The sequence below is a fragment of the Phoxinus phoxinus genome (genome assembly GCF_949152265.1).
Source record: "Phoxinus phoxinus genome assembly, chromosome: 3".
In the NCBI taxonomy this organism is placed as follows: Eukaryota; Metazoa; Chordata; class Actinopteri; order Cypriniformes; family Leuciscidae; genus Phoxinus; species Phoxinus phoxinus.
The window spans coordinates 43,247,915-43,269,184 of record NC_136878.1 but is presented as its reverse complement, the minus strand read 5'-3'; the positions used below and the strand labels follow the sequence as shown (position 1 = coordinate 43,269,184).

Here is a 21,270-nt window from a genome sequence, read left to right as displayed (position 1 = left end):
AGTAAGGTGTGTTATGTATTATTGGCTGTAGTTCAGCAGTCTGATGATGGCCTGTCTTGCAGTCTACAAGTGCGGGTCCTCCTGATACTGTTTATATGTAAATAAAAGCATAAATTCAATCTGTTCATCATATAAAGCAATCGAGTCTTCAAAAAAATTCAACTCATATGGATTATTTTTTTAAATCCCTTTATGGACTTTTTGAAGTGTCAAAGTGGTAGTTGCGTAGCTGTCAATGGAGGGACAGAAAGCTCAGATGTCATCAACAATATCTTCATTTGTGCTCTGAAAATGAGTGAAAGTCTTGCGGGTTTGAAACGACATGAGGGTGATTATTAATGACAGACTTTACATTTTTGGGTGAACTATCCCTTTAAACCGTGTCGGTGAAACCGAGGGAATATGATTTGACTGACTTGCACAGTTGCAGCCCGCATTGTGTTTCCCAGCGTTAGTGGGTGTGCTTTCTAGTCAACCAATCGCGACGCAACGACCGTCTTGAGTTCAGTTCGCCACCGAATCCCTTCAAGTTACCAGTGATAGCATGCATGCTAATGTTGAGGGCGAGCGGCAAAGTCTGGGCATCTAAATAGCTTCTACAACTATATAAATCAATACAGTAGCAATGGACGAAAACCGTAACATAATGTGAAGTATCACCTGTGCAACAATTCTAGAAAAAAGTCTTTAAATATGGCTAACGTTACTCGAGATACACGGCAATACCGGAGGGCTCCTAAGCAAGAGCAGGACGACGACTCTGACGCAGAGGAATCCACTATTTCGTTAAAGAAACCTGATGGACGCGAGTCACAAATCATCCATAGTGGACATTTTATGGTGTCCTCTCCTCATACCGATCATCCCCCAAAGAAAGGTTACGATTTCGACACTGTGAATAAACAAACCTGCCAGACGTATCATTTCGGGAAGACTAGCACGTCGCATCTCTCTATTGATGCCTCCCTGACGAAGCTCTTCGAGTGCATGACCCTTGCATACAGGTGGGTTTATTAGTGAACAAAAGAGAGATTTACTAACTTATCTGTTTGAGCGAAGACTTTAGTTGGGCCACGGTAAATGTTATTCCATCATTCCTGTGAAGATGTTAGCGCACTGCTAGCTGGGCCAAAAACTTGTAGTGAAACTAGTACGACTTGGCATTTAATTTCCCCGAGGTGTTGTTTGTGTTTTGGCAGGGTGTTTAACAGCCGACAATCCCTAGGTTTCTTGCTAGGCACACAAACAATTGTATTAGCCTGTTTAGGGTTGTACTTTTAGTTTGGATAAGTCTCATCAACATTGACCTTAGGCATACATATAGACTATAATTATAAAAAGTGAACCTGTTTACAAAATTAGACGCCACTTTTGTGAGGAAGTGTTGCATATTTTCCCTCTTCCAATCTTAGCAACCTAGGCCTACTACACACACAGATAGTCAAAACATCAGCATTTTAGTGGTAAATGTGTAGAGTGTCTAAAAAATACGAGACTCATTTTCAGATCTGTTTATTTATTCAGAAATACACTATAAATTCACACACGCAATCATTCTGCGATGAACATGTTTTTAATATCTGAATAAAAAAAATAGGTGTTTATATACGTGTGTGTATATATATATATATATATATATATATATATATATATATATATATACACACACACACATTATATGTGTGTGTGTGTGTGTGTGCGTATCTATATGCACATGCGCACACATACATACATATAGACACACGCACACACACATATATATATATAGACACACACATAGACGCACGCACATATATGTGTGTGTGTGTGTGTATATATATATATAAAACTAAAAAATAGTAATGTTTCCAAACTTTTGACCAGTACTGTATCTCAAAATTGGACAAAATCCTCTCGTGTGTTCCAATAATGAACAAAGAATTGTACAACCGTAATGTTGAGAGTAAATGATAACATAATTTTAATTTCTAGCTGGCACATAATATGGACATAGAGGGATCATAAAAATTGCATGTCATTTTATATGTCATGCTGCCCTTTATAAGCTTCACATAACAGACGTTTACATATAGTACACAAGACAAAATAACAAAAAAGTTTACATGCGCTTAACACAGTGAACGCATTAAAGCACTGTTTTATGATGCTTTCTACTGAAGATTAGAAAGTTTGTGAAAACGTGTTCTTTGTGACTTGCTCCATTCCTAAACATAGATATGTTCTGATGATTTCTTATGCTTTTTTAAATGCTTTGATATTTACAGCAGTTCATCAAAGTTGTGAACGGGACAAGACAAGAATGGGTTTTGTTCAAAATTCATGTATAACTTTAATGAAAGGTTTGGTCCACTTCAAATGTTGACTACTGTATAGAACGATATAATGATGACTGTAGAAGTATCCTATATGCATTTAGTAAATATAAATATACCATACAGATTTTAGCTTTGGAAAATGAGCTCAAAAGGGTTATAGTTTTCAAGTTTAGTGCTTGATGAGTGATAATATGGATTAAATGTAAAACCAATTGATGATGTATGTAATTACTATGCAAGGATGTTTCTTTTTTTTTCCTTCTTTCATCTTTAATAGTTGAATTTTAGTTTTAGAGAATAAAAAACCTTAAATCTCTCATCCAGTGATGTAGCTGTGCTGTTATTTGTAGCTTCAAGGGTTGTGCCTAGTTTTCCTTTTTTTATGGTTTTCATGTTATGTGGACAATCCATGTATCTGTTGTGCTATTGCATTTAGTATGATAGCAAAACTGTCTAGTTTCAACAAATCCTCACACATGGTTCTGTCCTAAATATATATTTTTTTAGCTTTTGTGTTGGTGGTTGTTTTCTTAATGTTCATCTCAATCCAACAACAAACGCTTGTTTTCATTAAATTTTGCATTCACCACCGGCATCCGTTCAAGTCAAAGTGTCACATTTAAATTGAGACCTAAATTCTGTGGATATCTTCTTAGATTTCTGTCTTCAAACCCAAATTTCACAATTTTGTTCCGCCTTGTGGAAATCATGACCCTGCTATCTTGTTCAGATCTTGCTCTTGTGTAGTTTTGTCTGAATTGCGTTGCTTAGTTGGCTGGACTACCATGTCAGTTTTTCCTTTTCTTTGTTTGGTTGTATGCTACATCTCCCAAACAAGTGGAGCACTTGAGTGTTCCTCATTTACTTTATTGCTCAATACAAGACATTGACTGAACAACTTCACATGGACAGCATGGAAAATATAATTACTATTGTGCTTGTGAATGAATAATGCCTGGAAAGAAAGCAAAACAACCATCATTGTATTTGTGACCTTATTTTTCAATTCGTGTTTCTCGAGTGTTTTTTAAATGTTTTATACAAGTAGTAGAATGACAATTTTGCATGTACAGCCATATTCCAAAGTAATCTGTTGGTTTAATAAGGAGTAATTGACAGATCATTTCATTATTTAAAATTACTGCTCCCTGAGGTGATATTATGACCACAATGCAATGTGATCCTCTCATGAGGTTTATCTTCAAGTTTACTCCAGCTGCAAGTGTTTCTTTTATCCAGATTAGTCACATTTGAGTTATATGTAAAGGCCTATGCGGCACAAATACTCAACAAGAAATGAAACAATATAATAGACCGATTATGATGATAATCAATTGAAAATTGAGAAACTCTTTGGTTTTATTTTATTTATATATTAGCATAATGGCAAAATTATTGGCCTTTTATAAGTCAGACCACAATGATGCATGAAGAAATATTTAAATTTTCCACAGTATTGCAGTATGCATTACAGCAACACCAACCAATATAATAATGGTCACACTTTATATAAAGTGGCCTTAATTTTGACTCAATTTACTTACATTTTGATGCATTGTAATGATATTTAAAGTACTTACATTTGATTAACATCTGTAGTTAACTTTACCCATAACCATAACCCAACCATTACCAAAACTCTAACCCTTTAATCCCAACCCTGCCTTTACTCCTAAACCTAACCATACCTCAAACTCATTAGCAGAATATGTAATTACACTGTAAATTCATAGTCCTGTAGGCATTTAATCTTAGTACACATAGTAGTTAAGGCCACCTGATTATAAATATTACTGTACAATTCAGGTTGATGGTTCCAGAAAATAAGTATGAATGGAGTAAAGTGGATACAAAAGCAAAATATTTTAAATATTTTGTCTAATTCTATCCCTGACTGTGCAATATTTGGGTATAATGTGCAATGTATATCAAGCTTAGTCTGTACGTGACATGAACAGAATGGGCAATTAAATGTTTCATTGCAACTATTTGTATCACAATTAATCACCACTCAAAATGTCATGATCTGACAGTCCTAACAAACACATTTATTCTGTGTCCACAGTGGAAGGTTGGTGTCACCGAAATGGAAGAACTTCAAAGGCCTCAAGCTGCTGTGGAGGGACAAGATTCGCCTCAACAATGCTATCTGGAGAGCCTGGTATATGCAATGTAAGATTAATAATGAAACACGCATACATACTGCTTAGAAATGTGAAAACACAGGAGTTTGTTGATTTCTGTCTGCAATGCCTCTGTTTCCTGAAGATGTAGAGAAGAGACAGAACCCTGTTTGCCATTTTGTCACACCGTTGGATGGCAATATGGATTCGGGAGTACATCGGCCAACAGAGGTGAGCATGTTTGGAGTAGAGATGCACCGATTGATCGGCTGGTGACCGGGATTGGCCGGTCAGTCTGACATATATAGCGATTTTATGCCGGTCAAATGCACTCGGGCGCCGCATGATTAACATCAGCATCACATGTGCACATGTAGGAAACCTCGTGAATTACGGCCGTTTCACACCGCAAGCGTGAGCAGCGCATATTTTTTCCAGCGTGCATGTTATCAATGAGTGCATTCAGACCGCGAGCAGGAGCGGCGCGTCAGCAGCAGTGAAGCGCGGGTTTCAGCACCGAGTCTATTTTTGCTGCGCTGCTCACGCTCAATTAAAGTGAAAGCACACTTTTGATGGACAAAATAAATATGATTTCACACAAAAAGTGCCCAAAATGCACAGAATTTGCATGTCTAGTGTGTTTTAACAAGAACTGGATTAGCTATGTCAGAAAAGAAAATGAAGACTCAAAAATATTTATAGAAAATGTACTCATTTAAACCTGTTTTTATTATTCAGTTTGGGTAAATGGTGTTTTATAAAAAATATATATAGAAGTGGTTAGAAAAAATTTAATCAGAATCGGCTAAAATCGGTATCGGCAGGTCAAACTCAATGAGAAATCGGAATCGGCCTAGAAAATTGTAATCGGTGCATCTCTAGTTTGGAGTGTCACTTGAAGGCCTAAAAACCGGTGTTTGTTTTCTTTGAAGAATTTGCACTGTTCATTTCTTGAGTTAGATCACTTTCTCTTGGTACCATGTTCTTCTGTTTCCTAGGCTATAGCAACAGAAGGCAAGTACTGGAAAAGGAGAATTGAAATCGTCATCAGGGAATATCACAAATGGAGAACATATTTTAAGAAAAGAGTATGTTTATTTTTTCCCTTTACATTAAACTAACTAACAGTACTGTGAAACTCCAGTACTGTTATTTGTAAATGTCTTATATTTACAACATAAATACACCAATTCATACGATTTCTTTAAATTGGAATTTATAGTTACAGAAGCACAAGGATGAAGACCTGTCCAGCCTTCTCAAGGTAATTTCTTGATTGTTCTCCACTATTGTTGATAAAGCTTTGCTTTCAAGTAAAAAGTGTGTGCATGCATGCAGATGTGTTCTGTTATTTGTTACACAAACTTTGTTGTTCATTTGTAATTCATTGATATAAAGAGATCAGCATTGCCTGTCTTAACGTCACATCAGATTTTAATAGTCCATGCATTTCAGAGTTTTTGCAAAGACTAATTTTCAGTTACGAATCTTGGTTCAAATGCTCCAAATACATTTTTGTCGAAATTTAAGCCTGTAGTGATGAATGACAAAACATTTGCCAATAACTGGATGAACCATGAACATGCAAATGTGTCCTTGAAATATTAACTTAAAATGTCAGGGAGTACTTCAAGTTTATATTTTATGACTTTGGCTGTCTGAAATATTTTGGGAACCCCTGGTTTTGATCAAAATGGTTTTAAAGATCACAAGAGACACAGTCCGTTGTGTCCTCTAACTTTTGACTGGTAGTGCATGTGCTGCTAATATACATTCTTGATGCATTTTGCTCTGCATGAACCTCGAGTGTGTCTGTTGACCTGGCCTGCTTGTTGCATTTTGACCTCCCAAAGGGTGCGGAGGAACAGTTTTCGCTGTTTGGGGAAGTGTGGCCAGACACCTACCGTGTCCTCTTCTGCCAGGATGAGGATGTCAGTGTGGGAGGTCGTCGTAGGTCCCGCAAGAGTCAGGATTCACCCGTTCCAATGGAGATGGACTCCCTTTTTGACATGGACGTGCTCATGTCTGAGTTCTCAGACACACTCTTTTCCACACTGGCCTCTCATCAACCTGTAGCATGGCCAAATCCAAGGGAGATTGGTGAGAAATGAGTCAAGTCTGCATTAACACATTTATTCTTACTGATGAACTGACAAGCCCTCTCCTGTCTTCTTAGCCCATGCAGGCAATGCAGATATGATCCAGCCAGGCCTCATCCCACTGCAGCCCAACCTGGACTTCATGGACACGTTTGAGCCTCTGCAAGGTGTGAGCGGGAACAATTTCTCTTGTTCACTTGCAGATTAGCGATTGACTTGTTGATACAAAGACCAGTTGATGAAGAATTGTTGTTTGTGCAGATATGGCCTTACATCTACTATGGCTGGGTATTGACACAAATTTCACAATTCGATTCTGATTCATTAGCTAGCAATTCAATTCCAATCTCAATCTTGTTTAGATTCAGTATGGATTCATTTGGATGTTTATCATGTACAGTACATGTACATTTTTCTCAATGAAAATATCTCTCAAATAATGTTGTAAACTGCAACAGTGCCTGCCAACTTTTTTAAGCAGCGTTGGTTCCGGAAGTATTTTTTCCTTTCATTTCTCCCATAGGGATTTCAAAAACACTTCATTAAAACACTTCACAAACTTTGATTTGAAGCAAAAAAAGTATTTGAAAATCTGACAAATATACAAGACTGTGTACTTGACAGCTTTAAAAATGGAAAGAACTACAATCCCATGAAGCATTGCGAACCGCATAATCAAATTAAAAAGGATGGAGACAAACTATTCATTTAAAAATGTTGCTGTATATTTAAGTATTTTGACAGTAGGGAGACCCGACTCCCGATTATGTCATGATTATGTCATTCGCTGTTTAATGGGAGTGGGCGGAGCTAAAGAGACCGTTGACACGTTTTTCTTGCTTCGAGACTCTGATTGGTGGAGTAGTTACACGTTACGACATGTACTTCTGTAATAACAGTAAATTATGAATAATTGCAAGTAACGAAACCTAACCCTAACAGTAAGTACATGTAGTTAATTAATATTACTCAGTACTTATTTTAGTAAGTACAGTGTAATTACGTCACCTTAAAATAACTGAGAGTTAAAATAACTTAAAGTAACTGCAAATACTATTGATTGACAACCTCGTAACCCACAGGAAAGTTGTCTTTAAAGGTTTATAAAGGAGAAAATGAATGAAGTTTTTACTTCCGTAACCTGGCTGTTGCTATCAGTTGGAAAATTACTGTTAAAATTAACAACTGATTTGTTTACAGACATTTAAATTGCACATAAGGCAATTTGTATGATACTAACTTTGTTAAAAACATTTTTAATGATACAATTACTCATCTGCTCCAATTCGTTTTTTTTTTTAAATATAAACATAAGTGTCTGTCTAAAAAAAACAAAAAAAGACGTATTTAGTCAAACATAAATTAAATATTGAAGAACAGGTTAAGTAAAAATATGATTATGTAATATAGAACATATATATTTACCATCTAGTCTAGAGTTAATATGTCTAGCTAACTATAAAGCTATGGACAATTGGACATTTAATGGCTCTTAAATGTAATGTTACATGACGTATAGTTAAAAGCTGTTTTATTGACGTCTTTCCGCAGTTGAAACACTGGCCGAGCGTTTACGTGAGACATACATTTCCGTAAGCTGCACTGTATCTTTCAACATACATTCTGATTGATATTTATTTCATGCTATAACTAGTAGTAAAGAGGAAGAGATGATCGGTTGAGCTGAAGCACTACAGAGATCTGTCACGCCACATTATGCCAAAATGGTATTTATTGTTTGAATTTTGTCATAAAATTGACTTTGTTTCGTATTAATGGTAACAAAGCTTTTTGTAATTGTTACGTTTAATTTAACTTAAAATTGAGAAATCATTAGTCAACCAAGTCCTAACATCTACTGGCAACTGGTGATTTTGTGACTAAATCACTCTTTTAGTTGTTAATTTTGAATTCATGAATCAATCAAACAGTTTTGTGGAACGTTCTTCATCAAAGTCATCAATGAATTTCCTACAAATCCACTCAATCTGTCAGAGTTGTGAAGTTAACTCACAGGATCAAGTCTTTTTTTGTGTTCCCAACCAGATTTGTTTCACACCCTGCGTCCGCAAGCCTTCCCCTTCACTTCCCAAACTTCCCCACCAGTCACTCCCTTAACCAGCAGCAGCTCCCAAACACAGGTAACCATCCTCAACACAGATTTGTAGGGCTCTACGTTCTTCCTGTTTTGTGTGCACTTCCTTTCCTCCACCGCAGATGCACAGTTGCTTCGTGTTAATTCCCAAACTCTACAGTGTCTTTGTAACCCATTAGAATCATTAAAGATTAGTATGCATAACTGGACTGTGTAAATGTGCATACTATGATAAGACACAATGGGTTACAATTGACAGCAGGGATGGGATGTGTAAGGGTTAATGCCCGACGAGGTGTCCATTGTCAGGTTTTAATGGACGACGGCGAGGTGTGAACCGGCCGACGCGCAGCGGAGGACGGTTGCCTCCGCCGAAGTCCATTAACACCTGACAATGGACACCTCGAAGGGCATTAACCCGCTTATACCATGGTCACTTGCCAAATAACACATTTTTAAAACATTAGTTTATATTTTAATTAGTTTTACAATCGAAATCTAAAGTTACAAGTTACAAACAATAACTTGGTTTCCTTGGTTACGCCTGACAGTTTATTTAGGTGTCCTCTATCACTTTTTAACGGACACCCTGCAGCCAATCAGAATCGAGTATTCACCCAGACCATGGTATAAATGGCTTTAAAAGAGCTTATTCATGACTGTACTATTACATTTTTTTTTAAAAGCCATTTTTATTATCCTTCTTATTTAGTTAAAATGATTAACATTGCACAAATTCTGCCACAACTGACCAAAACTGTATATTTTTTACTAAAACATTTTATAGGGAAGACCACTTTAAAAGCGCACTTTTTGCACCCTCAGATTTTCAAATAGTTGTAAATAATATCTCGGCCAAATATAGTCATATCCTAACAAACCACACATCAACGGAAAGCTTATTTATTCAGCTTTCATGTGATGTATACATCTCAATTTTAAAAAACGTACCCATGGGACTGGTTTTGTGGTCCAGGGTCACATATGGTATATCCCTACTTGTTAGGTTTAGTACTTGTTTTTCTCAAACAATGATATGCACAAAGCAAAGGCAGAACAGAGTATGCATTGTGCTGATCTTAATACCTGTTGTTTGCTAGAATCCCTTGCTGTCATCCATGCCGCTGTCCTCAGAGCTTCCCTCTCTGCCACTGGACTACCGCCTCATCCCGTCGGCTCCACTGCCCAGCCATCTCGCAGGCGCCAACCAGGACAATGGTAATGCTGCCGGCCCGTCCTACCAACACGCCTACATGCCTCTTTACACAGAGCAAGTGACCCCGTCCGTCCCATCTCTCCTGCCACCGCCAGCTCCACCTCTCCCACCAGGAGGTGTTTCTACAGTCACTACAGTCCCTCAGCCCACCACAAACATCCCATCTCCTTCTGTAATAACACACTCCGCCCCTTCCTCAGTAACTCCCACTGATGCTGCCACTACCTTCAGTCGCAGGTCCAGCTTTGAGTCTCCACAGCCTGCGGCATCAACCTCTGCCTCGCCAAACTCACAGTCAGTCAACTTCGCCTTGCCCAAATCCATTCTGCCTTCTGTTCCTAGCAAAAAGGCCAGACACCCACAGAGACAGATTGTCCCGGCCAATCCACTGCCATCTCAACTCATTCTCACAGGTTTGTGTCTCTCCTCAAAGCTGATTTTTTTTTAAACACGCTCACTAACACACTAAAAACATCTAAAAATGGACTCATGCCCACAAATAATAACACATTTAACATATTCTGTTGTTCAATTACATATTTCTATAAACCATTTAATAATAAGCAACACATTTTCTGTTGGATATTTGTGTAACGTCATGCATAAACTTAAGAAAAACGGCAGCTGTGGTTGTAAGAACATAACAGTAGAAAGTACAGTAGTTAGTAACTTAAATTTACAAAAAAAAAAAGCGTTTTTGATCATTTTCACAAAAGTTTCATGGCCCCCAGAATATTTTGTTGTGTGAATATCTGAACATGCAATATATCAATATGGGTACGTTTAATAAAAAAAAAGTTAAATTTTGAACATAAAGCTGAGAAATTAGCATTTTTGTCAGACTATGTCTGGATCGGATTCAGAACGATGATCAAAACACACATGGAGTAGATCGAGTCCATCAAGACCATCACGTCCATCGTGTTATTTCACATATGCATCTGCTCGCATATATCGCTCGTTTCTGCATCTTCTGTGCCTGTCATTGATCAGGAGACTCAGTAATATTTCAGAAGATGTCATAGCGCCACCTACCTTGTAACAGGGAAAACGCTAAAAGCTGTAAAATTCTGTCAATGGCTGGGAAAGAGTTAATTTACTCAAATCTATTTTTTTTATTTAAAATATACTGACATCCACATGAAAGTAAATACTAATATATAGAAGGTGTGCGGTGTCATGCACACAAATACGAAACACCATCATGGGAACACAACACTAAAATATTGCAATATTTTAACAACGTAAGATTAACAAAACCCTAACGTACATAACTGAGAACAAAACTAAGAAGAAACAAGGATTTCAATTTACTTTTGTTCACTGTAAATTATAAGATGCCTTGTTCTTTTTCACTTCTGAGAACTGTACATTTATCCACATTTTTATTGTAAAATTACATGAAAATGACTCGGATCAGTTTTTCACTTTATAAAGTAAGGGAACTCACCGTTAACCAATTAACAGTATTTTACAATGTTTACCTGTTAAAATGGCTATCTCTTTTCTTTTTTTTTTTTTTTTTGTGCCATACTGGTTATGCTGTTTTCATTTATCAGTAATTAATGGAGAAAACCTCTCCATATTGGTAATTATGATTAATTTTGATGAAATATATTTTAACCTGTTTAGCAGTTCTAATTAAAACACATTTCCTGCACACTTTCCACAAGCTGCTGATCTGCCACAATGGTACAATTTCAATTTCACACTTTTTAGTGTTCATCTATTAGTGGATCTTCAACAGCTACAATGGATCCCCAAAAGTCATCCAGAAAACTGATAGTAGGATAAACATCAACAGCATTGCCAATGCTAAAATTGTTCTCATCATGTACATATCCCATCATAACCATTCCCAGGTCCCGCCAGTGCTGTCATTGTTACCTCGTCCCCTCTCAACACTGATGTTGTCCCCACCACTGGTTTCATTGCCTCCTCCAGTATTCCTTGTGTAAGATTTCCACCCTTCATGTCCTATCATGTTTTACAATAGATGGTCTATATAAATGGGTTGTGTATCATTCAGAATTGATTTTAAAAATCTTTTAAATTCCTACATTTTAACTGAGTTCGCAAGCAGGATGCAGAATTATAATTCAAATTTGAATGAAAGTAGAATTGAAAATGCGTGTAGTGGCTATTAGTAATTTTTATAAATTTCATGTACAAATTTGTTTTTTACAACAGATCTTTTGATGACTATAAAGTTCAAAAGAACGGCATGTATTTAGAATAGAAACCTTTTGTAACACTAAATGTCTTGACTTATCATTTTTGTTAAATTGCGATATACATTTTTTTTTTTAAATAAAACTTACTGACCCCAAACTTTTGAACGTTAGTATATGTGTTTTGGTCTGAGGCTGTGTCTGCTCCTACAAGTTAACAATCAACTCATGCACAGATATAGTATTTCTCTTCCGTCAAATCAGACCAAAAATGATTGACTCATGGACGTGTTCAATGAAATTATACAACTCTCACCCTAATAACACTTGTCTCTGACTAGCAATAATAAGTAGCAATGGGTGTAAATTTGATAAAAGTAAAAAATATTTTTTTGAATGCCCCGTCCATACTTTCTACAATTCACCAGAATATAGGTAAACGGAAGAGAGAATATTGTGTTTAAACAGTTTCTTGGGAATTTCTTTCCCATTTTTCTATAGTGTGACTTAATTTAAAAAAAAAATTCAATTCACTAAATTAATTTTCCTATCTTTCCAATTCAGCATCCTGTGTGTTGTGGTTCACTTTCTGATTCATGAATTGAAAAGGGAGCCAGTTCTTAATTTTGAGTTCTACCCAACCCTAGTAAATAATTATTAATTTAGTCCCCAAGCAATCCAAAATTACAATAAAAATGTACACGCTACTTTGCAGGGTTCTGCTGGGTTTCATATTCTCCCTCAGACGCAGAAGTCTCCCCAACTAATCGTTCCCAAAGAGGAAACTGCCACAAATGTGTCCAACAACAAGACATCTGTACAGTCTTCAAGTACAGGTTCGATTCAGCACAGTCACTTTCAATTTACGCTGAAAATGCTCTGTGTTTGTGTTGTTATTTTGTTTGTGATTCATTGAATTTAGGGTTCTGAGAACGTTTTTTAAAAAATGTTATTCCTTTTTCTCTAGCACACGACGGACGTGTCTCAGGTCAAGGGTCACCATTGGGACCAGAACAGGTACCAAGCCCCCAGTCACCTCTCAACACCAGTGCAGGCATGGGCAAAAATGAAACCTGTAAGGTACGGTTCATGAGATTGCACTCTGCTAATGCTGTCTAACTGTACATTGAAAATAAATTAACCTTTTGCATTTCTGGATGCATCGCATCAAAGCAGAATGTTTCAAATGTAAACATTTGCACAATAAATCATAGTAGAAAAAGTTGCTGATATTGAATGAATGGCAAATTGTAAAGATTATTTACTCAAAATAAACCAAAAAAAGTGTGTGTGTGTGTTGAGCCAATTGACCCTTCGCAGGGAGCTTGATTGACAGGTGATCTGACCAATCATACCTCGCCATCCGCCATTTTGTCCGACAAAGCAGTCAGGAGAGTTAGTAGATTAACATGGGAGGATTTGAACTTGAGAAGCGGAGTGTACTGACGCCTTTCCGCGGTTAAAACAACATTCCTTATGTTCATTCATGTTTATTTGATGCTATAAATGAACTAGAAGGAAGAGATGATCGGTTCACGAGCAGCTTTAACTGATGCTCTACAGCGATCTGTCAGAAACATTAAAGAGCCACAAAACGGTATTTATTGTTTAAATTTCTTTTAAAAAATGACCAAATTTGAAAGGTGAGACTTTGTTTAATATGTTTAATATCAAAAGTAAGCTGGTCTGTCCTGTCTGTCAGTGTCCTCTCTACTCCGCGATGTATTTTTCACTGCGTGAGAACATGGTGTGTGCGTAAGAGCGGCGTAGCTTGTCGGACATAGCGACAGTAACTAAGGGGGGCGGGTCTTTGCGAATGGTCAATTGAGCATAATTGTCACTAATTTTAATAACACAATATCTAGCAATTTCTCAGTCTTGTTTTGTAATTTTCTTTCTTTGACAGAGCCGCAGAGTGACTCACATATCTGCTGAGCAGAAGAGGCGATTTACCATAAATGTCTGCTTCAAGACATTGTGCAATCTTGTGCCGACCCTCAAGCCTCAATCAACTGTAAATCTGCATTCATCTTACTTCATTTTATTTTGTGGAGCATATAATTAGCTTGAAGCCGTCTCTGCATAACTGTAATGGGAGAAAGTGTTTTAGAGAAGCCATATGATGTTCTCCTCAAATGTCATTATTTTGTTTTTTGGAGGATGTGCTTGAATAGGTTAGCATGCTTTAATGTAAAAAACAAAAAAACATTGTTTTTCACATACTGTACATTAGTGCAATTCACCTTTTAGCGCTTAATCCTGTTCTGTACACACACAGTTCAGTCATTTACAGGATTGACAACTGCATTCTACAACCGAATTAAACAAAAAATGCAGGTAGTGACAACCGCATTCACAAAATTTCTACGTAGTGTGTACAGAACCAAACAAGTAGTTGTTAATGTCGTACGATGAGAAATATAAGACGAGAGAATGTACGTTAAAATACAAGCCAAGCTTAAACGACGTCCCCTCTCTTATAATACACGACTTATAATATACGCTTATAATACTCGACGCCTCCGTAGACTGTGCTTTAGTTAAAATTGTTGAACACAACGAAACTTTACAGTGTGTACGTGGCCATTGTGACGTAGACGAGTGCGGTAGTAATCTGCACTTCGATCAAGGCGTTTTAGGCAGGTCTGGAGCAGTGTTCTCATATGTGAAAGATTATGAGCTTTGTAACTTTGCAGATCTTATACATGCACACACAAGCTAAGTTCGGTAAAAAAACTCATGCGAATAAAGCTGGTGAAAGTGTGTTTCCATCCCAACGGCTTTAAAGCGAATAAAAACCTGTGCGTAATGACATCGCATGCTGTTTTGCGATCAAATTGGTATATCGAATTAATTTGAGACATTTTAAGGTGTTTCCATTCATTTTCGCACTGAATCGCACAACATTCAACCCAACATTTGCGAACAAAGTTTTGCTAGACAAAATGGATTCATTATTTATTCGGCAAATAACGTTTCCATCAGCGGTTATCGCATAAGCCGTATATCGATCAAGATAAAATCCGATGAGACCGAACGCATTTCATTTGAGTCGATATTCATGAAATTCAATCGAATTTTACTGTTTCCATAAGGCATTTTTCATTCAATATCACTTAATTCGGATAAAAACGTGTGGATGGAGACACATTGCACACTAAAGGAAAAGGAAAACGTTAAAAAATATGGCCTCTTTAATATTGAAAAATAATGTAGTTACGGTTTAATTTTGGCCCTTAAACAGCGTCATACACTAGTGATGTAACTATTTTTTTGTCAACCATATCTGGGTTTTCAGATCAGTAATGCTTCAACACTTCAAAAGACCGTTGATTACATTGGCAAACTACAACTAGAGAGACAACAGATACAGGAAGAGACCAAGAGACTACGAGAGGAGATTGAGGAGCTCAATACATCTATAAGGTAAGCGTTCATTAAAAATAAATATCGGGAACTAATTGAAAGTATTACATTTGGAAAAACTCAATGTTCAGATATGTGTGCATGTAGATTCTCTGTAAAAGATGTCCATTATTTATTGCAGCTTGTGCCAGGAACAGCTCCCTGATACAGGCGTTCCCGTCACACGCCATCGCTTTGACCACATGAGGGAGAAGTTTGAGGACTATGTGAAGAACAGAACTCTTCAGAACTGGAAATTCTGGATCGTATCCTTAATTACGCCTGGAAAGATTGAACTGAATAGAGAAAATGTGTGTACTGGATTGGACTCTTATTTTCTTTAATACTCCTCTCTCAGTTTAGCGTCATTATTCAACCTCTGTTTGAGTCCTTCAATGGGACAGTGTCCACCACCAACAACACAGAGCTATGTGAATCCACCATGCAGTGGCTGGATCGTTACTGTGCCCTCCCTGTCCTCCGACCTAGTAAGTTCACGTTCCACTTTATTGAGATGTCAGCAACTGTAAACTTTTTCTTCGATTGGACAGTAGTAGTCTCGCATCGCCAGACCTTCAGACTGACGGCAGAAGGTCTGGACTCCATAGCAGCTTTCATTGGCCAATGGGGGATGTCTGACCGACATGTCAAGCAACCAATCATAGTTAGTTTTGTTCAGCGTCCTGTTTAGGGGTGTAAAAATGTAAAGTCGCAGTCCCCACAATAACAGACCAGCATGCAATTCATTCAAAAACATAATAGTGCTGTGAACCGCACATACTTTTGAAAATACAGCGTTTAGTTGATCCTGGTAAAAAGTCATTAGCCTCGTTTACATGAACACTTTTTTGCTATTCTGATTGAGATCGTTCTAGCCCCTTTCACAGAGATTCCAGAAAATACACAGATAATGTGACCCGGGATCGTTTGATTTTGGTTCATTCACACTGCCAGTGATTTTCCAGGATCTGTGAGTGCATTCACACACATCCCGGTAAGATCCTGTAAAGACACGTGACGTCAGGATGAGACGTGTAACGTACGCGTCGAAAACTAACGCATCGCGTACCGCTCCACAAAGCTGGCGAGCGATCTCAGCTTCAGCGTGGATAGTAAGTAGGAGCCCCTGGTCTCTGCTTCGTTCCAGTTTGCAGACATTTTTTCGTTCTTTCTTTGTTGATGACGAACACAAACTTTCTTCTAAGAGCAAAAGAGTCGCGCGATGGCACGTGCGTCATCACTACGACACACCCCTTACGGCATTGATCCTGGCTTTTGTTCACACAGGGCGCGTACTGGGACTGATCCCGGCAATGTTACTAGGTCCCCAACCCGGGATCGATCCCGGCATCAATCCCGGGACGTGTTTGCGTTCACACAGAAGGCACTCTGGCAATTCCCCGGGACCAACATGCTGTGTGAAAGGGGCTTAAGATTGACGGATCCTGGTTGACTGTTTACATGGGATGTTATCTAAACCGATCTGGTGTTTACATGTGCTGACGCTTTTAATCTGAATAATTTTGTGACATACACACAGCTTGTCTGCCGCATCGGGAAGCTCATTATTATATATATATATTTCAATCCTGTCAAGATGGTGCATCACTTAATCGTCGCACTAGTTGTAGGCATTAGCCGCGTTTCCACTGTCGGGCCAGAAGCTCCACAGCGCTTCACTAAAACACGCCCGTAACACGCCTCTCTGGAACAACGTCACACAAACCCATCTGTTCACCAACAAATGGTAGTTTTATCAGAAAGAAATCCCTGGAAACAGCGTGATCTCAAAACAAACACGATAAAAGCGACCGTTTGCTGGCATTTCTGTTGTTTAATTGAATATTTAAAAACCAAAAATCGATGTTTTACCACAGGCTTGCAAAAAAAAGTGACACATTGATAATAGTGAATTAGTTTGTGTCAAAATTGCACATTAGTCACACAGAAAAGTGGTTTACCGGTTTACCATCTATTTCATTAAAAGAAAGAGAATAGTTACAGGACATGTATCACATTTAGAAAAAATTATAATTTCTACAAATAGTCCACCAAAAATACGACCTGAGGAGCTTTAGGACTCTCTCGACTCCCAGCAGGCTATGCTACAGTTATATTTCAGTCAGAGAAACAGAGGAAGCTCCCGAATTTTATGATAGTCCGGTATAGAGACGAGACATATAGGCCGGATATGACTGACAGGTACAATAAAAACAGGATTATGATAGCCTTTATGATTTGTCTGATTTCTTCAAGCGTTCATATTTACCATGTTTACTATGGGAATGGGTAGCGTGCATAGTCTTTTGCATCGGGTAAGAATATTTCTACCTTATACGTCAGAATCCACATCGGATCACAAACAGAAGGCATTCAAAACATGAAAATTAGTTTTGAGGTAAATTCTTTCAATTAAAAAAGTCTTTAAAGCTGATGTTTGCTGACAGAATTATCCGGCGCAAAACCAGGCATGCGCAGAAAGACGTACACTCAAAGTAATCGGATCAGCTCGTTTACATAGTGTCATTTTTCGTTTGATCGGTTCCTGAAAAGGTTTATTCCTCCCCCTTCAATCCGACTGAAATTTCAATCGGTTTGTGCATTTTTATTCCGATTGAGATGTTGACATGGAGCATTTTTATTCTGATTGGACTTTTAAACTGGTTATAATCAGAATACAATGCTACATGTAAACAGGTCTATTGTCACAGTTGTAAACACGATGGCTTTCTTCTTCCATGATCAGGTTTGGCGGACCGTTAAAGTCTCCCAGAAATCCGTGAGGATTCAACCAATCAGTGTTTTTCATTTTGTGTGCCATGTGCATTAGACTTTAATATTTATTTTAAAAATAGCATTTTAAATCGCAATTTTAACCATAACAAACTTCTTTTGTTCTAACCTGGTGCTTTCTATTCAGTGTTTACTGTTTCTTCATTTTGATGTAGTATCTGTGTATTATTTTCACCATTTTCTCTCTTTGTGTGTTTTTTCTGTATCCTACAGTGGTACTCAAGACATTACGACAGCTCTGTACCACCACCTCCATCTTGACCGATCCCGCACTGTTACCCGAGGAAGCCAAAAAAGCTGTTCTCAACCCTAAAAAACATTCCTCATGATCCTCAGTTTTAACCCTCTGACATCTAAAATGTGATTTTAAGATTTTTTTAATCCAGGCATATCAGTCTTCAGGAGCCTTTTGCCTGTGGTGAAGTCTTTGCTTTGTTGTTACTACTCCACTCAAAATGGTGGAAATGCAAGAGAACTGCTTGATTGTCTACTTTAAATGTGTTCATAGAAGTAGACAAAATGGAGAACTCTACGTACATGGTCAAATCGTTTGCTTCTCTTATGTACAGGAAGATACAAATAGCCACTCAGTCCTAAAAAGAATAGTTCGTTTTTTTCTTTTCTTTTTTAGTATAAGCGATCTATTTTAAAACGGCAAACCAAAGTCAATCTGTCTCGTTTACGTTCATCATCTTGAGAGCCATACAGCTGGCATGTTCTCCAAGCAAGTCTCCGACTGCATAGTTTTACTAGACCTGTTGCCTTGAGACCCAGTGTGTGTGTGTTTTTCATATGTTTGGGTGTTTTCTGTATTTGATGCTGTTATTCTGATTATTTAGTGACCTTTTGGAAATTTATCCTCTGTTCACCCAAAAACTGCTACACCATTTAATCGAGACTTTTTAAGCGCATGGACAGATGCATGGGCCTGTAAAACTATCTGCCCAAAATTATAAATAGAATTAGAGCCACAAATACTTATATTTGTAAGTGTGAGGTGCATTTGTTGTTTCTTAAGATGAACATTTAAAGGACTTTCGATAGGCTGATTAGTGGTACCTGATTTCAACAGTTCATATTAAACGGCCCACAGGTCTAAAATGTAAGGATGTTACATCTATTATGAAATATTGAATTTTTTTTCTTTCTTTTTTTTCAATGTGTTCTGAATGCTGATTTGCTCAACACTTTGTTTCTGCATTTACTTGGTGGGAAGAGAAAAAAAAACGAATTAACTGTGGACTGTTCCCAATAAAAATTGAATTTTGCATTCATTTATATGCAAAGCAATTGAGTAAATAATGTCATTTGTATGGGAAGTAGGAGGGTATTTTCACTAATCTGAGCAAAGCAGGTCAGGATATAAGTAACTTATTTACCATACAAACATTTTTGCTGACTCCTTTTAGTTCAGGCTTCATTTTCAGAGTTAAACTAAATCATTTAAATTCACATTTCTTTTTCAATCTGAACCTTCAGTTTTAAAATGTTTGACAAACACACTATGGAGGAATCCCCTTTTTTGTTTTTGAATGAATATGTAAAATGTAAATGCCGAGTTCTTGCCTCTCCCCAAGCCTTCTTCTCAGTAGGCTTACAATGATTTATATTCAGTGCAGTCAGGTTGGATTTAATGACGGTTGAAAAAGTCATCGCTTGCAACTACAAAGGTACATTATTATGTTGCTTTTTTCCCTTCCGTGAATCTGCACATAACTAAACGCCAGTTAAAAATGTGTCTGTGGTCCTATGGAGTTTCCTTTGTGTCTTTATTATTCAATCAAACATACTGCTTGAGAGTAAAACGAATTATTTTGTAATAAATAAATAAAAAGATTGCAAAAAAAGTCTTCTTAAGGCTCAAAAATAAAGAAGTTGATAAAATTATTTGCAGTGCATGTAAATATTTAAAAAAAACTTTATTTTTCTTTGTGCATTTCAAACACCATCACAAACACACACATTTTGCTCTCCTTTCTGCTGTCTATTTTGCAGGTCTAAATCTTTTGCTTGCGAGTTGAAAAGTTTTGCTTGCGAATAAAGCGGTGTCTCAGTGGGCGGTCTCTACCAGCCAGGATTGGTCACCCTGGATCGAAGTGACATAAAATGAAAAGAAATGTGTATTTATTTGACTAACAAAGTATAGCATATTTTAACCTAATCCTCGGGTGCACCTCGGTCATTTCTGACCGGGAAAAAAAATCTGCTTTGAATTTCTAAAAATCATCGGAATGTTATGAAACTTGGTAACTTTTATGGCATTAGAAACACACAAAAAATAAGCTAAGTGGTCGTAAAACAAATAGTCACACTTGTGCACTTCGGTCAAAAAAAACCGACCAAAAGGAAATGAATGGGAAATTGACAAAAACAAAAATTTACCGAATTTTTGTGTGTACAATCTACAAATCGGCCACGATGCAGAAAATAAGTGCTCAACAATGAAGGGGGTGACACTCTAAAACACAGGTGTCAAAGTCAGTTCCTGGAGGGCCACAGCCCTACAGAGTTTAGTCCCAACCCTGCTTCAACACACACACACACCTGCAATTTTCAAATTAGCATGAAGGACTTGATTAGCTGATCAGGAGTTCTAAAAAAAAATTAGGGTTGAAGCTAAACTCTGCAGGGCTCTGGCCCTCCAGGAACGGAGTTCGACACCCCTGCTCTAAAACATCAAGAGTGCAAAACACACACACCCACACACACACTTGTATACACCTACACACCAATGAATTGTGATTAAAAAATATCTGTTTTGAATTTTAAAAAATCACAGCTTCATCTGAATTTTACGAAACTTGGTGACTTTTATGGCATATGTGAACACACAAAACAATTTAAGTTATGATTCGAGCAGGCTAAGTGGTCATACAAAAATTGCTCCGCAATGAAGGGGTGACACTCTAAAACATCAATAGTGAAAAACATGACATCATTAATAATTATAAATATATAATTATTATTAAAATTATTAAAATAATAATTAATATAATGTTTTAAAATAATAATAATATATATTTTTATTATTATTATTGAATTGTTACCTGTAA

At 37.3% G+C, this 21,270-nt stretch overlaps 1 protein-coding gene across 1 annotated transcript; it reads left to right on the top strand.

Annotated features, from left to right (window-relative positions):
* The first annotated feature begins 402 nt into the window (after window positions 1–402).
* Window positions 403–19,491, top strand: mlxip (MLX interacting protein). Its single transcript, XM_079606355.1, has 17 exons — window positions 403–1,004; window positions 4,381–4,487; window positions 4,584–4,669; window positions 5,437–5,526; window positions 5,661–5,702; window positions 6,292–6,538; window positions 6,615–6,704; window positions 8,584–8,678; window positions 9,733–10,261; window positions 11,711–11,802; window positions 12,735–12,855; window positions 12,987–13,099; window positions 13,926–14,033; window positions 15,318–15,445; window positions 15,567–15,690; window positions 15,783–15,912; window positions 18,431–19,491. The coding sequence occupies exons 1-17, from the start codon at window positions 694–696 to the stop codon at window positions 18,544–18,546; spliced, it is 2,529 nt and encodes an 842-aa protein (XP_079462481.1). The 5' UTR covers window positions 403–693; the 3' UTR covers window positions 18,547–19,491.
* The last annotated feature ends 1,779 nt before the right edge of the window (window positions 19,492–21,270 follow it).

Coding starts and splice junctions, on each gene's coding strand:
- mlxip (XM_079606355.1), top strand. CDS start 694: ATGGCTAACGTTACTCGAGATACACGGCAATACCGGAGGGCTCCTAAG. Junction 5,527..5,660: donor GAACATATTTTAAGAAAAGA/GTATGTTTATTT, acceptor TGGAATTTATAG/TTACAGAAGCACAAGGATGA. Junction 8,679..9,732: donor GCAGCAGCTCCCAAACACAG/GTAACCATCCTC, acceptor GTTGTTTGCTAG/AATCCCTTGCTGTCATCCAT.